The sequence below is a fragment of the Gossypium hirsutum genome, chromosome D10, assembly GCF_007990345.1.
Source record: "Gossypium hirsutum isolate 1008001.06 chromosome D10, Gossypium_hirsutum_v2.1, whole genome shotgun sequence".
NCBI lineage: Eukaryota > Viridiplantae > Streptophyta > Magnoliopsida > Malvales > Malvaceae > Gossypium > Gossypium hirsutum.
Window position 1 is genome coordinate 36,292,845 of NC_053446.1, and position 23,117 is coordinate 36,315,961.

At 38.8% G+C, this 23,117-nt stretch overlaps 1 protein-coding gene across 5 annotated transcripts; it reads left to right on the top strand.

The window, feature by feature from the left end:
- The first annotated feature begins 13,170 nt into the window (after positions 1-13,170).
- Positions 13,171-19,878, top strand: LOC107915503 (protein TIME FOR COFFEE). 5 transcript variants are annotated; one of them, XM_041102453.1, is made up of 13 exons: positions 13,171-13,596; positions 13,695-14,183; positions 14,289-14,383; positions 14,558-14,864; positions 14,954-15,404; positions 15,485-15,545; positions 15,646-15,738; positions 15,818-16,088; positions 16,169-16,235; positions 16,348-16,414; positions 16,503-16,871; positions 17,009-19,379; positions 19,469-19,878. In XM_041102453.1, the coding sequence occupies exons 1-13, from the start codon at positions 13,491-13,493 to the stop codon at positions 19,477-19,479; spliced, it is 4,758 nt and encodes a 1,585-aa protein (XP_040958387.1). In that variant the 5' UTR covers positions 13,171-13,490; the 3' UTR covers positions 19,480-19,878. The 5 variants fall into 5 exon arrangements, with proteins under 5 accessions (XP_040958387.1, XP_040958388.1, XP_040958386.1 ...); XM_041102452.1 differs by having other exon boundaries at positions 13,172-13,596; positions 14,289-14,473; XM_041102454.1 differs by having other exon boundaries at positions 17,009-19,878.
- Positions 19,879-23,117: the final 3,239 nt, after the last annotated feature.

Genomic DNA, 23,117 nt, shown 5'->3' on the forward strand with positions numbered 1-23,117 from the left:
TTGATTATGGATGTGAACTAATTTTGTATGTGGTTGATTAATTGAAATGTTATTTGATTGATTTAAGGTTTAGGGACTAGATCGTGAAATTTGGACTGAATCGAATAAAATAAAAAACATAGAATTGACGACTCTAAAAGACTATTTAGATAGGTGAGACCAAGAGAAGATCCTATTGAACACTAATTCAATTAGTTTGATTTATTTTAGTGAGGTCGAAAGATAAACTAGATTGAATTGCTTAGTTGGGTAAAATAGTGATCAAGAAGTAAAATTGGACCAATTAGGAAAATTAGACATTCTAGTGCCCTAAATTGAGAATTAGCCATTAACATGGATATTGATCAACCATATTTTTTCCCTAGTTGTTAATCTTGTGAAATTGGTATATTTGTAATTTAGTCTTTATAGTTTAGATTTCAACATAATTCACTCCTTTATGATTTTTCGTACTATGTTATCTAGAAATTAGCTTGGTAGACTTCCTTGTTGCATGCTTGGTTATTGTTGGTCAATCTTGTCACCCAGTTTCTTTGAGTTCAATTCTCAAAATACTTAGTGTGACAGCCCAAAATTGACCCTAGTCGGGAAGTGGTTTCGGGACCGCTAAACCGAGTCACCGAAATATTTGAATGTGATATTTATTGTCTAGAATATGTAATTATGAATGTGTGAAAATTTCAAGCTTCGATTTAGTCGATTACATGTGAATTTAGTCAATAGGACTTATGTGCGACATTTTTGAAATGTGATTGGTCGGAGCATAAGGACCTATTAGTGCATGAAATAAAAAGGGGGGACTTGCATGTCAAATTCCCCCTAATTAGTAGTGGCCGGCCATGACAAGCATGGTAGACCAAGTGTGATGGGCAAGACATGTCATAGACATGTTGTGTTGGTGCATCATGGGTGGAAAAAAAATAAAATAAGGAGCATGGGCATAAAATAATGAAAGGGAATATGATGAAAAAAAATGTGTGGTTGTTTCCCCCCCCATTGCCGTGAGTTAAAGAAAAGAAAAGAGAAAATTTTGTTCATCCTTTTTCATCTTCATTTGGCCGAAAATTCAAAGGAAGGAGGAAGGAGTTCTTGCTTCATGTTTGGTTTGGAAGAGGATTAGGAGGAGGTTTGGCCATACTTGTATCTAGATCAAGGTATGTTTGAGGTTGTGCCATGAGATTCATGCATGTTTTTAGTTGCTAGCTTGAGTTCTAATTAGCCCATGGTTCAAATCTTTGCTATGTCATGGGGATGATATTCAGCCTAGGTAGATTTTGTGTTAATGCCATTGCATGCTAAATATGAAGCTTGTTAATGATGCATGTGATGGTGGATTGATGATTCTTGAATCTTCTTTTTAGCATTTTTGAGTGAGCACATATGTGCATTGGTTGCTAGATGGAGAAGAATTGGCTAGCAAGTTGTGTGCTAAGGCCGAATATAATTTTTGTATATTAATGAGTAATGCATGTGTTAAATTGATGGAAAGGGAGAGGATGCTTTACTAGTGTATATATGTGTGTATTAGCCAAGTTTTGAACTTGAAACAAAAGGGTGTTTAGTCAATACAAGTGACCATACTTGTAGAATGTATTAAGTGTTGAAAACGGCCCCAACATAGACATGTATATTTGGCCATAGGAAGGAGATTGGTGTTGCATGTATTCGGTTAGAGGCAAGCATATTGATGCTTTTGTCTTGGCTTAGAAAATTCGGCCAAGGGGGAAAAATTAGCTAAAATGTTGAGTTTGATTCATGATTCCGTACATATGTGACTTTAATGTCTAATGTATAAATATGGGCTAAGTGCCTTGTGTTCCTCTTTTCGATGCTCAAATGATTAAATCAATTTATTTGTTTAATTAAGATCAAGAGCAAAGGGGAACTAAATCCGATAAAGGGAAGGAAAAAGTGGTCGAATAGCTATCGGAATCGTTCGACAACACCCGAGGTAAGTTCTTGAGTAAAAGAGCTTAAATTATGATTTGATTAGATCATGTTTTAAGCAAATTAAAATCATGCTCTTTGTGTGGCTATTGAGCCGAAATTGCAAGAATGATAAATGTCTTGTGTTTGAGTTTTGCTAACGAGAACGAAATACGAATGTGCCATGATTTATTGTTAAATGTGCATGGTTATTTGAATGATGTCTGGGCTAAGTCCCGAAGGCTTTGTGCTAAGTGACCATATCCGGACTAAGATCCGAAGGCATTTGTGCGAGATACTAATTCCGGGCTAAGCCCGAAGGCATTTGTGCGAGTTACTAAATCCGGGTTAAGTCCCGAAGGCAATTGTGCGAGTTACTATAACCGGGCTATGTCCCGAAGGCATTTGAACGAGTAGCTATATCCGGTTAAATTTCGAAGGTACGTGATTTGGGAATGAATGATCTTGCTGTAAAAATTTCAGTAAATACTCTAGAAACATCCCAACATTGAGGTATGTTTCGTATGTGCTTGAATTTAGTTGAGCCCTTACAAATAAGTATTCGCTCAGTTGATAAACGAGCTACCGGCCTTTGGCTAAGTTGATCTTTTGTGTATGTACATAAGGGTTGGTAATGTGAAGCAAGTATGATATTGAAAATTTGTGCATATGAAATTATCCGTTTAGCTACATGAATGCTATACTTTTGTTGTGCTGGAATTCCTTGCTCAAAACTTACTAAGCATAAATTGCTTACTCCGTTTCTTTGATCCTCTGTTTTATAGATTTTGGTTCTCCAGCTATCGGACTCGGGATTTTGAAGTCGAAGTCGCCCACACTATCAAAGCCCCCCCTTTTTGGTACAATTTTGGTTGAACTTCGAAATGGCATGTATAGGACTACCCGTTTGTTGTGGGTCATGGACCCTTTGGACTTGTATAATTTTGGATAGCCATGCGAAAATGGCTTATATATGTTTGAGTATAATGTTATAATCATTTGGTGTGGATATGCTTGACAAGGATTGGCCATGAGAATGGTTAATCACTATCATAAATTGTGCTATTTATGCAAAAAGGGCTAGTTGAATCATGGAAACTATGAAATAGGTAAAGTCTACCTTAAAGGCAGATGCTGACAGCAGCAGTGATGTAGATTTGGAAAATCACTAAAAATAGTAGGAATGGAATTAAATAGTGAATAAATTATGTAAACGAACCTTGATGAATCTATTTTCATAGGAAAGTAACGAAACAATCATACGGACAGTATGTTAAGAGATATTCAGGTTCTCGTGAGACAGGGCTAGAATGGTTTCTGGATTTCCTGTTCCGACTTTGGAAATTCATTATAAATTAACCAGAGACAATTTGGAGTCAAGCCATATATGTATAGATTCCTCTCTGAGTCTAGTTTCTATAGAAACAAACAGCATTAGTATTGAAGCCCTGTACAGGGAGATATCCAAGTCGTAATGTGCAAAGGTCAGTGTAGTCGATCCCTGTAACATGGGAGACTTTGACTAATAAACTGTACTAATTGGCCCAACCAAAAATTCTAGAAAAACATATGTAGATGGGCATATGAGTCTAGTTTCATGGAAAATTTACGGAACTGGATTCTGAGTTTCTGAACTCAAGATATGATTTTTAAAGCGACTAGTACGCAGAATGGCGGTGTCTGGGAAATTTTTTTTAAAAGTCTGTTAACACCTCGTGTTCGACTCCGGTGACAGTCTCGGGTTCGGGGTGTTACATTTGATTGGTATCAGAGCTACGGTTTAGTCAATTCTAGGACTACCGTAATGCGTTGGGTCTAGCTATACATGCCATTTTATGTGATTATTTGATAGTGTGGTGATTTCTGACATTTGCAAATGTGTTTATTTATAGTAATGGATCCCGATCCCGACCGAGCGGTAGCTGATGATCTTGAGAGTGTAGCGCCTGCTCCCGCACAAGGGACAGCGCCGGTGAACTCTCAACCTAATGCTAGTAACCCGAATGATGAAGCTAGACAAGCTTTCTATAGCGTGATGAATGATTGGTTCAACCAATACGTTCGAACTAATACGGCTGTTCCACAACCTCCCTTCCCGACTAATACAACCCCCGCACCTACAATACCTCCGGTAACTGACCAAATAAGGTCAAATAAGCCCCCAGTTGACAGAATCCGAAAACATCGGGCTACTGAATTTAAAGCTACGGATAGTGACGATGCCGAACAAGCTGAATTTTGGTTGGACAACACTATTCGGGTACTCGATGAGCTATCTTGTACACCCGATGAATGCCTAAAGTGTACTATCTCCTTGCTACGTGATTCTGCCTACTATTGGTGGAGTACTCTGACTTCTGTTGTGTCCCGAGAGCAAGTAACTTGGGAGTTTTTCCAAACTGAGTTTCGGAAAAAGTATATCAGTCAGAGATTTGTTGATCAAAAACGGAAGGAATTTCTTGAGCTTAAGCAAGGTTCCATGTCGGTTACTGATTACGAGCGAAAATTTGTTAGACTTAGCAAATACGCTCGGGAATGTGTTTCGTCTGAGGCTATCATGTGTAAACGCTTCGAGGATGGGCTGAAAGAAGATATAAAAATGTTCGTTGGCGTTCTTGAAATACGAGAGTTCGTAGTACTTGTCGAGCGAGCTTGTAAAGCCGAAGAGCTTAGAAAAGAAAAACAAAAAGTTGATGTGGGATCTGGAGAGTTTCGTAAAAGATCTTCGGGAAAGTCTCTTCAACAGGCATCGAAGAAATTTCGAGATGATGTGGGCTGGTCGAGAGGCACTTCGGGCCTTTTTAGACGAGATCGTGATCGACCCCCTGTGGGTACACGAGGCACTTCGGTCGCCAGTGTTGGGAATGAACGTCGAGACAGAATGAAATGTCGATATTGCGGTAAATGGCATTCGGGGAGTTGTAGATTCCCTGACCGCTCCTGTTACAAGTGCGGATCAGTTGACCACTTCATTAAAGATTGCCTGAGGTTGTCTGAACAGAATGTAAATCAGAGTGGGAAACCGGGTGCTACCACTGCTCGAGGTAGACCATCTGGAAATACGGGCAATGCTAGTGGTGGTCAGAGAGGATCTAGAGATGCTACGACCAGATCCGAGGCTCGTGCGCCTGCTAGAGCTTATGCTATACGTGCCCGCGAGGATGCTTCTTCGCCTGATGTTATTACCGGTACTTTTACTCTCTTTGATACTAATGTAATTGCTTTGATTGACCCCGGTTCTACTCATTCTTACATATGTGAAACCTTAGCATCCAGTAAGACTTTACCTATTGAGTCTACTGAGTTCGTAATTCGGGTGTCAAATCCCTTGGGTCGTTACGTACTTGTCGACAAAGTGTGTAAGGAATGTCCCCTAGTAATTCGAGGTTCCTGTTTTCCGGCGGACTTGATGCTTTTGCCATTTGATGAATTTGATGTTATTCTTGGTTTGGATTGGCTGACCGCGCATGATGCAGTTGTGAACTGCAAAAGTAAGACTATTGATTTGAGGTGCGCAAATAACGAGATAATCCGAGTTGAGTCTACGGACTTAAAGGGGTTGCCATCTGTAATATCCTCAATGTTGGCCTAGAAATATGTAAGAAAAGGGTGCGAAGCATACCTTGCGTATGTACTTGATGACAAAGAATTAGAAAAAAACCCGAATCTGTGCCGGTGGTTTGTGAATACCCGAATGTTTTTCCTGAAGAATTACCGGGTTTACCACATGTTCGGGAGATAGAGTTTGGTATTGAGCTTGTACCTGGGACTACGCCGATTTCGATGGCTCCGTATCGTATGGCACCAACCGAGTTAAAAGAGTTGAAAGCTCAGTTGCAAGAATTGACGGATAGAGGTTTTGCTCGACCAAGTTTCTCACATTGGGGTGCACCAGTATTGTTCGTGAAAAAGAAGGACGGAACCATGAGGTTGTGCATTGACTATCGTCAACTGAATAAAGTGACGATAAAGAACAAATATCCGTTACCGCGTATCGATGATTTGTTCGACCAACTGAAGGGAGCCTCAATGTTCTCAAAAATAGATTTGAGATCGGGCTATTATCAGTTGCGAATTCGAGATTCGGACATACCCAAAACTGCCTTCAGAACGAGATATGGTCACTACGAATTCTTAGTGATGCCGTTTGGGCTCACTAATGCCCCTGCGGTATTTATGGATTTGATGAATCGGATCTTCAGACCATATTTGGATCGGTTCGTAGTTGTGTTCATTGATGACATCTTGGTCTATTCAAGAGATGAGACCGAACATGCTGAGCTCCTGAGACTAGTGTTGCAAATTTTGCGGGATAAGCAGTTATATGCTAAGTTCAGTAAGTGTGAGTTCTGGTTAAGAGAGGTTAGCTTCTTGGGTCATGTGGTATCCGCATCGGGTATTCGAGTTGACCCGAGTAAAATTTCAGCCATACTTAACTGGAAGCCTCCAAGAAATATTACCGAAGTTCGGAGCTTCCTGGGGCTCACCGGTTATTACCGACGATTTGTCAAAGGTTTCTCGATGATAGCCACACCAATGACGAAGCTACTTCAAAAGGATGTTAAGTTCGAATGGACGGAGAAATGTCAGAAAAGTTTTGATCAACTAAAAACTTATTTGACTGAAGCTCCAATTTTAGTGCAACCCGAATCAGGCAAAGAGTTTGTCATTTATAGTGACGCATCCCTACTTGGGTTGGGTTGCGTATTGATACAAGAAGGTCGAGTGGTGGCCTATGCGTCGAGACAATTAAAGCCACATGAGAAAAATTATCCGACCCATGATCTTGAACTAGCTGCCATCGTATTTGCTTTAAAAATATGGCGACATTACTTATTTGGTGAAAAGTGCCATGTATTTTCAGATCACAAAAGTCTCAAATATTTGATGACTCAAAGAGACTTAAATCTGCGACAAAGACGTTGGCTTGAGTTGTTGAAAGATTACGAGCTTGTCATTGATTACCACCCGGGAAAGGCTAATGTGGTTGCGGACGCCTTAAGCCGGAAATCATTGTTTGCTTTACGAGCGATGAATGTGCACTTGTCTGTTCTACCCGACAATGTGTTAGTAGCTGAATTAAAAGCCAAACCATTATTGATTCATCAAATTCGTGAAGCCTAGAAAGTTGATGATGAATTGGTTGCAAAACGGGCTGAGTGTGCTCCGAATAAGGAATCGGAGTTTCAAATTGATGATGATGATTGTTTGAGGTTCAGAAGTCGTTTGTGTGTTCCAAGGAATTCGGAACTCATTTCGATGATTCTGAACGAAGCCCATTGTAGCCGAATGTCAATTCACCCGGGGAGTACGAAAATGTACAACGATTTGAAATGTTGGTTTTGGTGGCATGGTATGAAACGAGACATCTCCGACTTTGTTTCGAGATGTTTAATATGTCAACAAGTGAAAGCGGAACATCAAGTGCCTTCAGGATTACTTCAGCCGATCATGATACCCGAGTGGAAATGGGATCGAGTCACAATGGACTTTGTGTCCGGACTGCCATTGTTAGCAAGTAAGAAGGATGCGATTTGGGTTGTTGTTGATAGACTGACTAAGTCGGCTCACTTTATCCCCGTGCGTACGAATTTTTCATTGGATAAACTAGCCGAATTGTATGTTTCTCAGATTGTGAGATTACACGGGGTACCTATTTCTATCGTGTCGGATAGAGATCCGAGATTCACCTCGCGATTTTGGAGGAAATTGCAAGAAGCTTTGGGTACCAAGCTGCATTTTAGCACTGCTTTTCATCCCCAAACCGATGGTCAATCTGAGCGGATAATTCAGATACTTGAGGATATGTTGAGATGTTGCATCCTCGAGTTCAGTAGTTCATGGGAACGGTATTTACCTTTGATTGAATTCGCTTACAACAATAGTTTTCAATCAAGTATTAAGATGGCACCTTACGAGGCTTTGTACGGTCGTAAATGCCGTACACCATTATTTTGGACCGAGCTCGGTGAAAGTAAAATTTTCGGAGTTGATTTGATTAAAGATGCCGAACAGAAAGTAAAGGTAATCCGTGAAAGTCTGAAAGCAGCCACAGATCGTCAAAAATTGTATGCAGATTTGAAACGAAAGGACATTGAATATCAGGTGGGAGATAAAGTGTTTCTTAAAGTTTCGCCTTGGAAGAAGGTACTCAGATTTGGCCGTAAGGGCAAGTTGAGCCCGAGATTCATTGGGCCGTACGAAATCTCCGAACGAGTTGGTCCAGTTGCGTATAGATTGATTTTGCCCCTTGAACTTGAAAAGATTCACGATGTCTTTCATGTTTCGATGCTTCGACGTCATAGATCCGATCCGTCACATGTGATTAATCCCTCAGAAGTTGAAATTCAATCTGACTTGAGTTATGAAGAAGAATCGATTCGTATCCTAGCTCGTGAAGTGAAAGAGTTGCGAAACAAAAGGGTTCCGTTAGTTAAGGTGTTATGGCTCAAACACGGGATCGAGGAAGCTACTTGGAAAACCGAGAGCTCGATGAAAGAACGATACCCAAACCTATTTACCGGTAAGATTTTCGGGGACGAAAATTTCTTAAGTGGGGGAGAGTTATGACAGCCCAAAATTGACCCTAGTCGGGAAGTGGTTTCGGGACCGCTAAACCGAGTCACCGAAATGTTTGAATGTGATATTTATTGTCTAGAATATGTAATTATGAATGTGTGAAAATTTCAAGCTTCGATTTAGTCGATTGCATGTGAATTTAGTCAATAGGACTTATGTGCGACATTTTTGAAATGTGATAGGTCGGAGCATAAGGACCTATTAGTGCATGAAATAAAAAGGGGGGACTTGCATGTCAAATTCCCCCCCTAATTAGTAGTGGCCGGCCATGACAAGCATGGTAGACCAAGTGTGATGGGCAAGACATGTCATAGACATGTTGTGTTGGTGCATCATGGGTGGAAAAAAAATAAAATAAGGAGCATGGGCATAAAATAATGAAAGGGAATATGATGAAAAAAAAATGTGTGGTTGTTTCCCCCCATTGCCGTGAGTTAAAGAAAAGAAAAGAGAAAATTTTGTTCATCCTTTTTCATCTTCATTTGGCCGAAAATTCAAAGGAAGGAGGAAGGAGTTCTTGCTTCATGTTTGGTTTGGAAGAGGATTAGGAGGAGGTTTGGCCATACTTGTATCTAGATCAAGGTATGTTTGAAGTTGTGCCATGAGATTCATGCATGTTTTTAGTTGCTAGCTTGAGTTCTAATTAGCCCATGGTTCAAATCTTTGCTATGTCATGGGGATGATATTCGGCCTAGGTAGATTTTGTGTTAATGCCATTGCATGCTAAATATGAAGCTTGTTAATGATGCATGTGATGGTGGATTGATGATTCTTGAATCTTCTTTTTAGCATTTTTGAGTGAGCACATATGTGCATTGGTTGCTAGATAGAGAAGAATCGGCTAGCAAGTTGTGTGCTAAGGCCGAATATAATTTTTGTATATTAATGAGTAATGCATGTGTTAAATTGATGGAAAGGGAGAGGATGCTTTACTAGTGTATATATGTGTGTATTAGCCAAGTTTTGAACTTGAAACAAAAGGGTGTTTAGTCAATACAAGTGACCATACTTGTAGAATGTATTAAGTGTTGAAATCGGCCCCAACATAGACATGCATATTCGGCCATAGGAAGGAGATTGGTGTTGCATGTATTCGGTTAGAGGCAAGCATATTGATGCTTTTGTCTTGGCTTAGAAAATTCGGCCAAGGGGGAAAAATTAGCTAAAATGTTGAGTTTGATTCATGATTCCGTACATATGTGACTTTAATGTCTAATGTATAAATATGGGCTAAGTGCCTTGTGTTCCTCTTTTCGATGCTCAAATGATTAAATCAATTTATTTGTTTAATTAAGCTCAAGAGCAAAGGGGAACTAAATCCGATAAAGGGAAGGAAAAAGTGGTCGAATAGCTATCGGAATCGTTCAACAACACCCGAGGTAAGTTCTTGAGTAAAAGAGCTTAAATTATGATTTGATTAGATCATGTTTTAAGCAAATTAAAATCATGCTCTTTGTGTGGCTATTGAGCCGAAATTGCAAGAATGATAAATGTCTTGTGTTTGAGTTTTGCTAACGAGAACGAAATATGAATGTGCCATGATTTATTGTTAAATGTGCATGGTTATTTGAATGATGTCCGGGCTAAGTCCCGAAGGCTTTGTGCTAAGTGACCATATCCGGACTAAGATCCGAAGGCATTTGTGCGAGATACTAATTCCGGGCTAAGCCCGAAGGCATTTGTGCGAGTTACTAAATCCGGGTTAAGTCCCGAAGGCAATTGTGCGAGTTACTATAACCGGGCTATGTCCCGAAGGCATTTGAACGAGTAGCTATATCCGGTTAAATTCCGAAGGTACGTGATTTGGGAATGAATGATCTTGCTGTAAAAATTTCAGTAAATACTCTAGAAACATCCCAACATTGAGGTATGTTTCGTATGTGCTTGAATTTAGTTGAGCCCTTACAAATAAAAGTATTCGCTCAGTTGATAAACGAGCTACCGGCCTTTGGCTAAGTTGATCTTTTGTGTATGTACATAAGGGTTGGTAATGTGAAGCAAGTATGATATTGAAAAATTGTGCATATGAAATTATCCGTTTAGCTACATGAATGCTATACTTTTGTTGTGCTGGAATTCCTTGCTCAAAACTTACTAAGCATAAATTGCTTACTCCGTTTCTTTGATCCTTTTTTTTATAGATTTTGGTTCTCCAGCTATCGGACTCGGGATTTTGAAGTCGAAGTCGCCCACACTATCAAAGCCCCCCCTTTTTGGTACAATTTTGGTTGAACTTCGAAATGGCATGTATAGGACTACCCGTTTGTTGTGGGTCATGGACCCTTTGGACTTGTATAATTTTGGATAGCCATGCGAAAATGGCTTATATATGTTTGAGTATAATGTTATAATCATTTGGTGTGGATATGCTTGACAAGGATTGGCCATGGGAATGGTTAATCACTATCATAAATTGTGCTATTTATGCAAAAAGGGCTAGTTGAATCATGGAAACTATGAAATAGGTAAAGTCTACCTTAAAGGCAGATGCTGACAGCAGCAGTAATGTAGATTTGGAAAATCACTAAAAATAGTAGGAATGAAATTAAATAGTGAATAAATTATGTAACCGAACCTTGATGAATCTATTTTCATAGGAAAGTAACGAAACAATCATACAGACAGTATGTTAAGAGATATTCAGGTTCTCGTGAGACAGGGCCAGAACGGTTTCTGGATTTCCTGTTCCGACTTTGGAAATTCATTATAAATTAACCAGAGACAATTAGGAGTCAAGCCATATATGTATAGATTCCTCTCTGAGTCTAGTTTCTATAGAAACAAACGGCATCAGTATTGAAGCCCTGTATAGGGAGATATCCAAGTTGTAATGCGCAAAGGTCAGTGTAGTCGATCCCTGTAACATGGGAGACTTTGACTAATAAACTGTACTAATTGGCCCAACCAAAAATTCTAGAAAAAAATATGTAGATGGGCATATGAGTCTAGTTTCATGGAAAATTTACGGAACTGGATTCCGAGTTTCTGAACTCAAGATATGATTTTATAAAGCGACTAGTACGCAGATTGGCAGTGTCTGGGAAATTTTTTTTAAAAGTCTGTTAACACCTGGTGTTCGACTCCGGTGACGGTCTCGGGTTCGTGGTGTTACACTTAGTGTTCTGTTGTAAACACTAAAAATATTATAACCCTACATACTTGTAGTAAAGTTGCATTTCAATTTTTATAATTTTTGTACAAATTTTTTATTGAGTGTTCGTTTACAGTGGCTCGGTCATTTTTCCACTAAAAAATACAGTAAAAGGCCATTCAAGTATGAGAATGGCATTCAGCCATTAAAGTTTGGTCGTTACAACATTTTGGATCTGTTAAAAAAACTAACACGCCATTAACAAAAATATATGAACAAACTCTTTTAAGTTTTTGAACATATTTCGAAGTTAGATATCAATACTACTGCCGGGATCGAACATACAACCAAATCGTCAAATTCATATATATATATAGCAATAATCGAAGCAATAACCTGACTCAAATAATAATGTAAAAAAAGATACTAACCCAAATTAATATATAAATTTACGAAATAAATGAAAATTAGAAAACATACAGAATCGTTGTTGAATTGGTTCGATGTACTGATGAAAACAAAATTGTGTACTAAAAAATCGTCTATATTCCGCAACACTAAATACACAGTCAAAAAATAAAATTTAATTCCTTTCAAAGAACACTTTTAAGTTCCTTTTCTCGTTGAGAGAAAAAGTCCTCGTTTACACTTTTTTTTTATCCATTCATTTTCCCACTATATACACCAACTTAAAAATTGCTTTGGTAATTTCATTTTAAATTAAAAAAAGCTTTTGTTTTATTTTCCTTGATGGCCATGAAAAAAAAATTGCAAAATGAGCCGTTAATTATGGGTGTCCAAAACCAACATTAACTACAACTGTTTTTCGTAATTTAGTTTTTTTATTAGTACAAAATTTAATAATAAAATATTGACATACTTATTTATTATAATTAATATAATATTTTTAAATTCCATAATAAAATATATCTTCTATATATTATTAATATGTATTATTAATTTTTATGTTAAAATTGCTTTTCCATTATTTTTTAAATTTTTTAAAAGATAATTATAAAACATGGAACCGAAATAATGAACATTGACCGGTGGTAAACATATACTTTGCGGTCAGCTGATTCCATGAGATGGTAATGCTCATTTACTTTTTACCACTCTCTGCAACCGGCAATAGCAGGTCACGAATCGCTTCGGGAAATCCAAGAGCCCCTACCTATGTTAATCGAGATTCTTGGGAAACAGTTCTTAGCTCTCCAAACCCTAATGCTACATTCATATATAGCAATTTTAATTTTTAAAATATTTTTTGGCAAGAAATTTTATATTATTACAAATTAATTTTTTATTGTTACCAAATCGGTAGCGAGTGAGGTGAAACTACGGAAGCTTATTAGGGAAGAAAAATAAAATATGACACGTTGCGATATAGAAAAATTTAGAAAGGGTTAAGAGCGAGAAGAGATAATTTATCAACCGTTCAGATCTTGCCATGTTGGTTTAAGCCAATGAAAATCGTTTGATTTGTCGAGGAATCAACGGTTAAGATGTGGGCACTTATTGCAATCAGGGATCTTGGCCGTTCATTAAGGCTTGGAGTGGGTTTCGTTGAGGGTGAAATAGCGAAAAGAAGATGACATTTAGAGCACAAAAAGAGGAAAGAGAGATAAGGAGAAGAAAGAGCGGAGAGAGGGAGAGTGGGGGGCAGAGAGAAAGAAGAGAAAAGCTAAAATCTTTGAAGTCTGAGTCTGACAGATTGTTTCAACACAAGATCTTTGAAAAATTATCGAGATCCGGTTCTCGCCGGAGACAGTCACCGGAGCTCATTTCTGGGCGAATTATGGTAGATTTGAGACGATTGACTGAGGAGTGATGCGATTAGTCTTGTTTCTATATCAACTGATTTGTTATCTGCAAAACGAGTTGATTTACGAAGATGGATAGAACCAGAGAAGCGAGGAGAGCCACTATGGCTGCCGTTTCCGCCACACATGGCCTTTCACGGCGGCGGCATAGAAGTAGCTCTCTTAGAGACTCCCCAGGTTTTAAAATCAGATCTGGTCTTTCTTTTCACCTCTAACGGTGTCTTCATAGTGAAGTTTTTTGATTTGTTTATTTTTTTCCCTTTTGTATTGTGCAGAGGATGATGGGCCGGTGGAGTTTCAAGAAACGACGCGTTTAAGAGATCGGAAGAAGGATCGAGATCGAGAAAGGGAAAGGGAAAGAGAACGAGATAGAGAGCGAGATAGAGAAAGAGAAAGAGATCGCTTTAGTAGAACGAGTAAGAGAAGAAGAGGCGATAGATTGATAAGTAACAGAGAAGACGGAGCCGATGAAAGTTCTGAAGAAAGTGTGAACGACGATGAAGATGATGACGACGAAGACGGAGGGGGAATAACTGGAGGAGGTTCTGTTCGGATGATTCCGCCGAACAACATGGCCGGGTCTTTGTCGATTCATCATCAACAGCAGCAGCATCAACATCGGAAGAGTTTTCCGCTACCCGTGAAAGTCATTAGAACGACACCGCCTTCGGGGCCTGTTCTGACTACCAGCACAACTACCTCGTCTACGTGGAAGGCAGCCGATGAGATGATTGGCGTGTCGGTGCCTAGAAAAGCTCGGTCAGGTAGAGAGGTGGAAGAGATTAACGAATTTCAGCCTTTTTGTTAGCAAGTATTTTGCTTTTGAAGTGGCTGATTTGTTATTTTTCCTTTTATTTTATTTTGTACAGCTTCTACTAAAAGGTCTCATGAATGGGCATCAAGTAGCGGTGCTGTTGGTTTAGTAGGTGGAGAACAGATTCACCGTCAAGCTTCAACTTCGCCGGTGAGAACAGGTGTAGCTGGGATGATAACATTACCGTCTCCGGCTCCAGCCTCTCCATCTTCTTCCAATGCTACTATGAGGAAGAAGATGGTCAGTTTTCTGAATTTTTTGTTCTTTGTTTTTGGCTCTTTTTTTGTTCAATCTAGTGACAAAGATTTGGTTTTTGATGTGAAGGCTAACGGACTAAAGCAAAGGCCACCCAAATCTTCGTCGAAATCCTCATCTTCAGCTCAGGAAGAGATTGAGATGGAGATTGCGGAGGTCTTATATGGTTTGATGAGGCAGCCACAAGTCCCATTGAAGCAAGATACAAATGGGAATGATTCGGTCAAGTTCGATTCACGAGAAGTTAATAAACACAATCTTGATTCTAAATCAAGAGTCTCTTCACCGATCTCCTACTCCCCGTCAACCCTTCCTCAACCATCTTCCAATTTACCTTCAAATTCTAACTCTTCTGCTACTACTATGTCTGCAATTGGTTAGTAACTTTCAGTTTAGAAGAAATAGAAACTTTTGCTTTTCTGAACAATTGGGCGACAGATTTTGATTTGGGTATTGTTGTTGCAGCTCCCAAGAGGAAAAGACCAAGACCGGTGAAGTACGAGGATGAAGCTACTGCGGTAGCACCACCTCCTATGTTCTCTGTTTCGAACAATTCAATTTCATCTACAACAACTAAGGTTGAAATTGATCAACCCGCTAAAATTGAAGCTACCTCCCCCAGTTTTGAGAATAATTCAGGATCCATGGCTGAAAATGATGGTCCTTCTTTGATGAATTCTTCTCAAGCTGGACCAGCTTCTGCAGAGCTCGTTCAGGCTGAGCCAAAGAAGGAAGAGAAGAGCAATTTGGTACCAGATTCTAAGCCTTTGACTGAAGAATCTGAGAGTAGAGACGTGGGTATCTGTAAAAAAGAGGAGTCTCAATCGCCAATGAAGGAAACTTTACCTTCTCCTGCTAATAATCCTTCTATCGCTGGTCCCCGATTGGATGATGAGCGTGAGACTGTGACAAAAGCGTGAGCATTGTTTCCTTCTACTCATTCCTCGTTAACTTTTTATGGGGGTGTTATAAGTCTCGAAAGCTTTGGTGTTTCAGGAATTCAACAGTTGGTGGGATCGAGAGTCAGCGGGAAGAGAAGTTCCAGATAGATCTGATGGTGTGGATCCTCCTTTTGTTAAAAGATGCAAGCTCTTTTATCTCCTTCTAGTTGATTCTTTGTCTCTGGAATTCTAAGCTATTTATTACTTTGGTTTTAGGCTATTCCTCCATCTAGATCATCACCAGAGAGGGATGATGAGATTGATTTTGGGGTTTCAGATCCTAAACCATTGCCCACAGATATGGAATTGGTGAGTCACCTAGCTTTCACCAGTTTCTTGGTATGATGTGTATCTTAAATTAATGGCTTTTTTTTCTTTTCCTGTGCAGGAGATGAAGTCTACGGTTAAGGAAGATGATAAAAGAGTGAATATCGGAAATGAAGATGTGAATGTGGAAGCCGAGGATAATAAGAAGCCCAAACTGACTTCTGAAGAAACTGAATCGCATAATCCAGTTATAAAGAGTGAAAGGAATGCTCATCTAAAGCTTGATTTGGAGAAATCTGATAGAGATAGTGGCACAGGTAGTGTCGGTGCGAGCAAGTTCAAACACAATGTTCTAAAGCAGGAGCAACAGCAGCCCGATAAAGAGAAATCTGGTAAAGTTAATCCTTTTTTTCCTGGGAAAATTTCTCCTCTCTTGTTTCTGATCTGGACTTCTGTTTTTGGCTTTCTACAGCACAATCTTGTGCTTTACCTTTGCCGATGTCATTGGCTAGCTGGCCTGGTGGAGTTCCTCCAATGGGGTATAGCTTGTTGATTTGATATTGGGTTTTGTGCTTTTTTGTCTTTAGTATATAAACCAGTGGTTTAGATGTTATAATGGGGGGTAATGAATTTTTTTCCCTTCCTGAGCAGATACATGGCTCCTCTGCAAGGTGTTGTATCCATGGATGTGAGCGCTGTATCTTCCGCATCTATTCAGGCATGTCGATATGTTCTTAATGTTTTCAGGTCTTGGTTATTTAATTGTTTTGGGTTCTAATTTACCTTGAACTTTTGGACTTTTGCAGCCTCCACATCTGCTGTTTACTCAACCAAGGCCAAAGAGATGTGCAACCCATTGCTACATTGCTCGGAATGTACACTGTCACCAGCAATTCATGAAGATGAATCCTTTCTGGCCCACGGCACCTGGTTCAGCTTCACTCTATGGTCTGAAGGCAAATCTAAATGTTGTGCCTGCTTCGGAATTGAATGGGAACATTCCTGGGAGAGCGGTGAGTTCTGCACAAGACAAGGGGCAGACACTTGCAATTTTTCCTGGTCATGGTGGCAAAGATAAAAGTTCACAGGCTGCTACCAACATGGTGGATGCTGCACAGAGAAAGCAAATGCTGCTCCAGCAAGCTCTACCTCCTGGGGCACCCAGTAATATCCTGGTATGCTCTTGCCCGAGAAAACCTCATTTCACTTTTCTGTTCATTTGTTTTTAATGAAGTCCAGTGTTGTCTTAATTCCAAAATTATATCTGGACAAAAATTTTGATATTTTTCTTTTTGGTTTATTTCTATTTCAGCATGGCCCTGCTTTTATTTTCCCATTGAGCCAGCAACAGGCTGCTGCTGCGACTGTTCGACCTGGGTCTGTGAAATCTCCTGGTGCTGGCGGCACAACTTTGAGCTCGTCTAATTCTGCCTCAGTGAGTGCCACCCCTGCTGGTGCAACTGCTGCCCCTGCAATGAGCTTCAACTATGTGAATATGCCTAGCAATGAAACCCAGTACTTGGCGATTCTGCAGAATAATCCGTTTCCGTTTCCTGCACATGTTGGGGCACCACCTGCATATCGAGGGAATCATGCGCAGCCTATGCCTTTTATTCCTGGATCTTTCTATTCTTCCCAGATGGTTCACCCAACACAGCTTCAGCAGCAGCAACAGCCACCTACACAGTTACAGCAAATCCAACAAGGTCATCAGAACACTAGCATGTCAATTGGTGCATCATCCTCCCAGAAGCATTTGCAGAACCTGCAGCAGAGGCCTCATGGAAGTGGTGCAGGTAGTGGCAGTGGAAACTTGCAAGGCTTTCCTGCCCCCAAAAACCAGTCGCCTCATCCCTTGCCACTACAGCAGCGGCAGCAACAACCAAGTCAGCATGCTTCTTATCAAGCCCGGCACCTTGAAGGTGAATTAAGTGGCAAAGATAGCCCATCAACTTCTGACAGCCGAGTATCTCGTGCAAATATGAATATTTATGGTCAGAATTTTGCCATGCCTTTACAACCTCCAAACTTCACCTTGATGACTGCTGCATCATTGGGTGGTTCTACCAGTTCTGGCTGTAACCATGGGGAAAAGAAACAACATATCCAACAGCAAGGTTCAAAGGCTGGAGTTGAGTCTCTTACATCTCAGTCATTTGCCATGTCGTTTGCCTCCATTAATGGTACTACTGCTCCTGGCCTTGATATTTCCTCCTTTGGACGAGATCATGCAATTCTTCAAAGCCTTCCAGAGAGTACAAGGCAAGGCTATCAACAGATCATGGCAGCTGCTGTAGCTGCCCAAACAGCCCAACAGAAGAAGAAGAATTATCATGCTTCCGAAGAAGGGAATCATGGAACTAATGATGCATCTAGTGTGGAAGAAGGGAGGAATGCCATGGCAGGAAAGAGCTCAGCTTCTGCTGGGCAGTCCATTGCCTTCTCCAGGGCAGATCTGTCTGATTCGTCTGTTTCCACTATTCCTGGCAGCAATGTTATTGATAGTTCTGCCCGTACAACTAATCCTGGCTCTGCTCCCAGAACTTCAGGTTCTTTTATGCCTGCTTCAATCAGTTGTGTAAATGCTCCTAGTGGTCAGCAGCAACGGCAGATGCTTCAGCTTCAGAAGCCGCACCAATTTGGGGCTGCTTCTGCTTCTCAAAGCAAGGTGCAAGTAACAAGTAATGGAAATGCTTATTCTGATCACATTCCTTCATCTTCTATGGCTACAAAATTTCCAAATGCCCCGTCTCCTTTTCCTCAAAATCTTGTGCAAACCAGCAGCAGTCCAGCTCAATCTCCTCAATGGAAGAATTCTGTAAGGACAACTGGCTCTCAAGTTTCTTCTCCATCTCTATCTTCAACTTCATCAAGCCTAAAAAATATTTCCCAGCAACAAGCCCGGCCGCAGCAAAACCACACGGAGATTTCTTTCACAGCTAATCCTAACTCAACACAAAGTCAACAGCCTCCTAGTAGCACCCCATCCCCCTCTACTCCGATGGTGGTTGGCTCTCCCACAACTTCAATCTCCAGAAGTGCTGGTGGTAGTCCCAGGACAACAGGTTCCACTTCAACTGGCAACAAAGGTTGTCAAGCATCTAGTTTATCTTCTCAGCAGACCAAGAACTCTCCATCAGTGCCTAGTCAGATATCATCTCCCGTTGGTGGGAGGAGTGTGCCATCAGTCTTGGGAAACCCCCATTTAAGTTCGTCTTCAAGTATGGGGACGAAGCCCCAATCAGTGCTACATCAACAGCAGCAGCAGCAGCAAAAGCATGCACTACATCCGGCGCAACTGTTCTTCTCAAATGCTTACATTCAGGCCCAAGCTCAACACTCACCAACCACAACAGCTGCAAGTGGGTTCTTTCTTCAAAGACACCGTAATGAGCAACAGCAGGCACTGCCTCCAGGATCATCAACTTCAACGTCAGTGTTGTCATTGTGTTCTCCAGTTACTCCTGCTAACACTGGCACCACTGACCCTGCAAAAGCCGTAGTTGCTGTTGCTGGTAATATGAAAGGTGGTGGCATAGCATCACAGGGACTTATACATGCTGCACAATTTGCAGCCACACAGACGTCTGGAAAGCCATATCAGCTTGTTCCAGGTTTCCCATACGTTCATGCTGTTCCTGCTGCTGTTCAGGTGAAACCGGCAGAGCAAAAACAACCTGGCGGTGAGTAGAAATATGCGCTTTGTGCTTCGTATTGCTATCACCATACAGGAAACAAGATACAGCACTGAGAAGAGATTTTGGCATTGCAGTTCCTTGTTGATTGTGCTTACCATATCATCCAAGACGCTCATAAACTTTCTTGACAAGGTTGATCATTGTCCAGTCTAATTAAATTAGAATGGTTAGATGCGCGAAAGATGGGAAACTAGGTTGTCAACAATGTTTTTGTAGGGCAAATGAAGATGGTGTAGGGGAATAGGGCTCCAGGAAAAGCAGGGAAGTGGAGCACCTACTTTTCCGTCTCGTGGCAGTAATGGAGGTTCTTTTTCTTATTTAATTTTATTTCCTTTTTATCTTTGAATTTGGGATTTTGAAATTTCCAGAATAGATCAGTAAACAAATCTTTTGACATAATATATGCAACTGAAGGGTGTATATGTATATGTATATGTGTTTCACATGCACATTTAAGAGTAATCCTCTTCATTTTTTCTATTCATCTATTTGCCTTCATTTTCATTTTGATTATTATGCCTCTTTCCATAACATGTCTTGAATCGATTCCTGTTATTTTAGTAGCAGCAAGCAAATGTTTAAGAGAAGGGTTTGATTGTTGTCTGGTGATAGAAGGGATATTATGACGATGGTGAAGTGGATAAAACTAGAGCCTGACTAAAACTTTTGAAGCTAAAGTTGTACGAGACAATCAAATACAATACAAACTCGTAGCTTACTGGTGTTTTATGTATATAAACAAAGTAGGGTTTAACTAAACCATGAACAAAAAGGAAAAACTAGGGTTTAAACCTGCGGGCCGTTCATCAATCAACACCCTTTGTACATTGTGCTGTGCTGTCCATTTTTCTCATAATTTTTTCCTTAGCCATATAGTGATTGAACCGCGCACTCTCTACCCTCGGTTCCCATCTGACTTTTTATAGAAAAGTGGCCCTATATAATTTTAAAAAATTATGAAAATAATTCAATTTTAAGATTAATTACGAGAATGAATTGATTTTTATAAGACATGAATAGCGAGAACACCTTGAATTTTAACTCAGTCATCAGTCAATTATATAGTGAATGGTTACCTTTAAAAAATATTTTTTTTTGGTATCATCACTTTTTTAGGCAGCATTCTTATGTGTTTTTTGAATTACCTGTATTTTCACTGAGTATTTCTAAAGTGAAAGGAAAAAAAATAATACTAATTTTTTATTTTGGTGATAAATCCGAATGTGGTGGCACTAACGTCAGTAGTTTTTTTAGTGTCACCTCTTTATGTGGAGGCATCAAATTTGAAAAAAAATATCTTTGATCACAGCTCCAAATGTAGTAATACCAATAATTTTTTTTTACTTTTTTCCTAACTCCAAATGTGATGGCACTAGGTAATTTTTTTTTTCTTTTTCTTTTTCTCCTTGTGCCAATTCCAAATGTGGCATGTGACCATTGGTGCAGGGCTTCTCCTTGAGAGTCCTCTTGCTCCAAACACTTTTAAGAAAGGTTTATAAAGCATCTTCTTCTAGTGCAAGGAAAAAAACAGAGTTCTCTTGACGGCATAACTAATTTTACTTGTGATTGCATAACCATCATCAATAGGAACTCTTAACCACTTAACCACTACCAATTAGAAGCCTCATCTCCCTTATTGTTAACCGAGGTATTTCATTTGGGGTTAGAGTGAAAAACGATATTATGTTTTAGGAGTCGTTTATCTATAAGAGTGATAATACACTCTTCACACGGTAAATAAAATGTGTGTCACTTCAAACGTCACTGTATTGACCTGAACGCATACATACTTTAAAAGCTAGACAATTTCTTCGTAAAACATCACCATAGCAATAAATATTCTACCTTCCTTCAACATAACAAATTTATTTCTCTTTTTTCTTTCTTTCAACATAACAACAAAAACCTAATTTTTTTAAAACTTTCACCTGTTAAACTTACGTTAGGGTTATACACAGTTAATGGTGCCGCCCGATAAACAGGTGGCACCTAAATAAAAAAAACATTGGTTTTTGTGCCTCCTCATGAGGCAACACCAAAAAATTAAAAAAAAAATTGTTAGTGCCGGAACATTTAAATTTGACATCAGAAAAATTACTTTTATTAATTTTGGTACCTCTACATAAAGAAGCGACACCAGAAAAATAAAAAGAAGTTACTTGTACCGCCACTTTTCTAAAAAAAACCCTTCCCATCTCTTCAACAAACAACACAAAGTTGGTTGCTGAAAAGGCCACCTCTCTCTATCGTCAATATCTCAACTGGATAAAAATATTAAGCGAGTATTTAAAAATTTATTAAAACTAGTTTTCATGCCTTAATAAATGGAAGTTTTAAATTCACAGACGGGATTGAAAATGTTATATTTTTATTTTTGTATTGTTATTTTAATTTCATTGGTAATATCTAAAAAATTTACAAAAATTATATATTGATAAATAAAATTTGATTAATATTTTAATACTATTTGGAGGATATGTTTTCCTTTCCAAATTTACCCTTTCTCGCTTTTCTTCAAGGTTGGTGGGTCCGGAAAACTCGTTCCAGAATTGTACTCAAAGGTAAGACATGCATCTGTTCTCATCTTCACACGTGCTCTCATCCCTTTTTCAATTGTCCTTTTTTTTAATCATTTTAGACCTCTATGTATAATATAATAATAACTTATATAAAATAAAAGAAATACAATATTCCAGATGTAAGGGATAAAAACAAAGTAATCTCCCCTCCGTCCAACTTGCATAGATCCGAAAATGAAACTGGGGAGTTTTCAGTTTTCTCCAAATTTTGGTGTGGATGTTGATGTTGACCCCACCAATAATAGCATTTGTTCCCTTCTTTAATCCCCCAAAAAATCTAAAATAAATACTATGAACGTAAGATTTAGGTCTTTCATGATGTAGGGAGTGGGACCACTTAACTAAAGGACAAAAGTAATAAAAAAATCAAGTGGGTCTATATAAGATTAAATTAACGCCTCATTTTTGTAAACATAAAATAAGAACACCAATAAACAGTAGTCCCATGCCGCCATACTATTTTGAAGAAGCGAAAAAGGTAAAACTAAGATATTTTATAAGTATCTTTGACATCTAAAAGGACTTGATAGTTTGCTGTCTTAAAATTTTTTCCAAGAGTTAATATACGTAATGTATTCTTTGAATTTGTTTAAAGTAATTAATATTTTTTAGATTTAGTTAGTGCTTGAATTTGTATTTTATCATTTAGGTTACTATTTTTATATTAATACTATTAGTTTATGTTAATGTTGCACTGATAGTTAATTCGTTGATGATATGGGGTAACCTCTCAATATCTCATTTGATTAATATAAATTTTAAAAATTTTAAAAATTAAAAATATATAAATTAATAATAAAGTATAAAATTTTCAGAACAAAAGTTTATATTTTTTCACTAGTTTATTTATTTTTAAAAATTTTTAATTTATACTTGTCACATGATATAATGAGAAGCTACTATGTACTACTATCAGATTGACTATTAAAGTCACGTTAACACAAAATAATTATGTTAGTGCGTACATATCAATTTGGATGATAAAATACAAATTCAGATACTAACTAAGTAAAAATAACTCAAACATTAACTAAATATTTTTGAACAAATTCAAAAAGCATACTACATATTAATTTTTTTTTAATAATGTAAACATAAATATGTATGTGTTATTGAATTGTTGAAATTTATATGAGTATGAAAT

What these genes read in the sequence shown, in the direction of transcription:
- LOC107915503 (XM_041102452.1), top strand. Translation starts at nt 13,491, where the DNA reads ATGGATAGAACCAGAGAAGCGAGGAGAGCCACTATGGCTGCCGTTTCC. An exon ending in GCCTAGAAAAGCTCGGTCAG is followed by an intron (nt 14,184 to 14,288) that starts GTAGAGAGGTGG and finishes TATTTTGTACAG; the next exon opens with CTTCTACTAAAAGGTCTCAT. An exon ending in CTACTATGAGGAAGAAGATG is followed by an intron (nt 14,474 to 14,557) that starts GTCAGTTTTCTG and finishes TTTGATGTGAAG; the next exon opens with GCTAACGGACTAAAGCAAAG.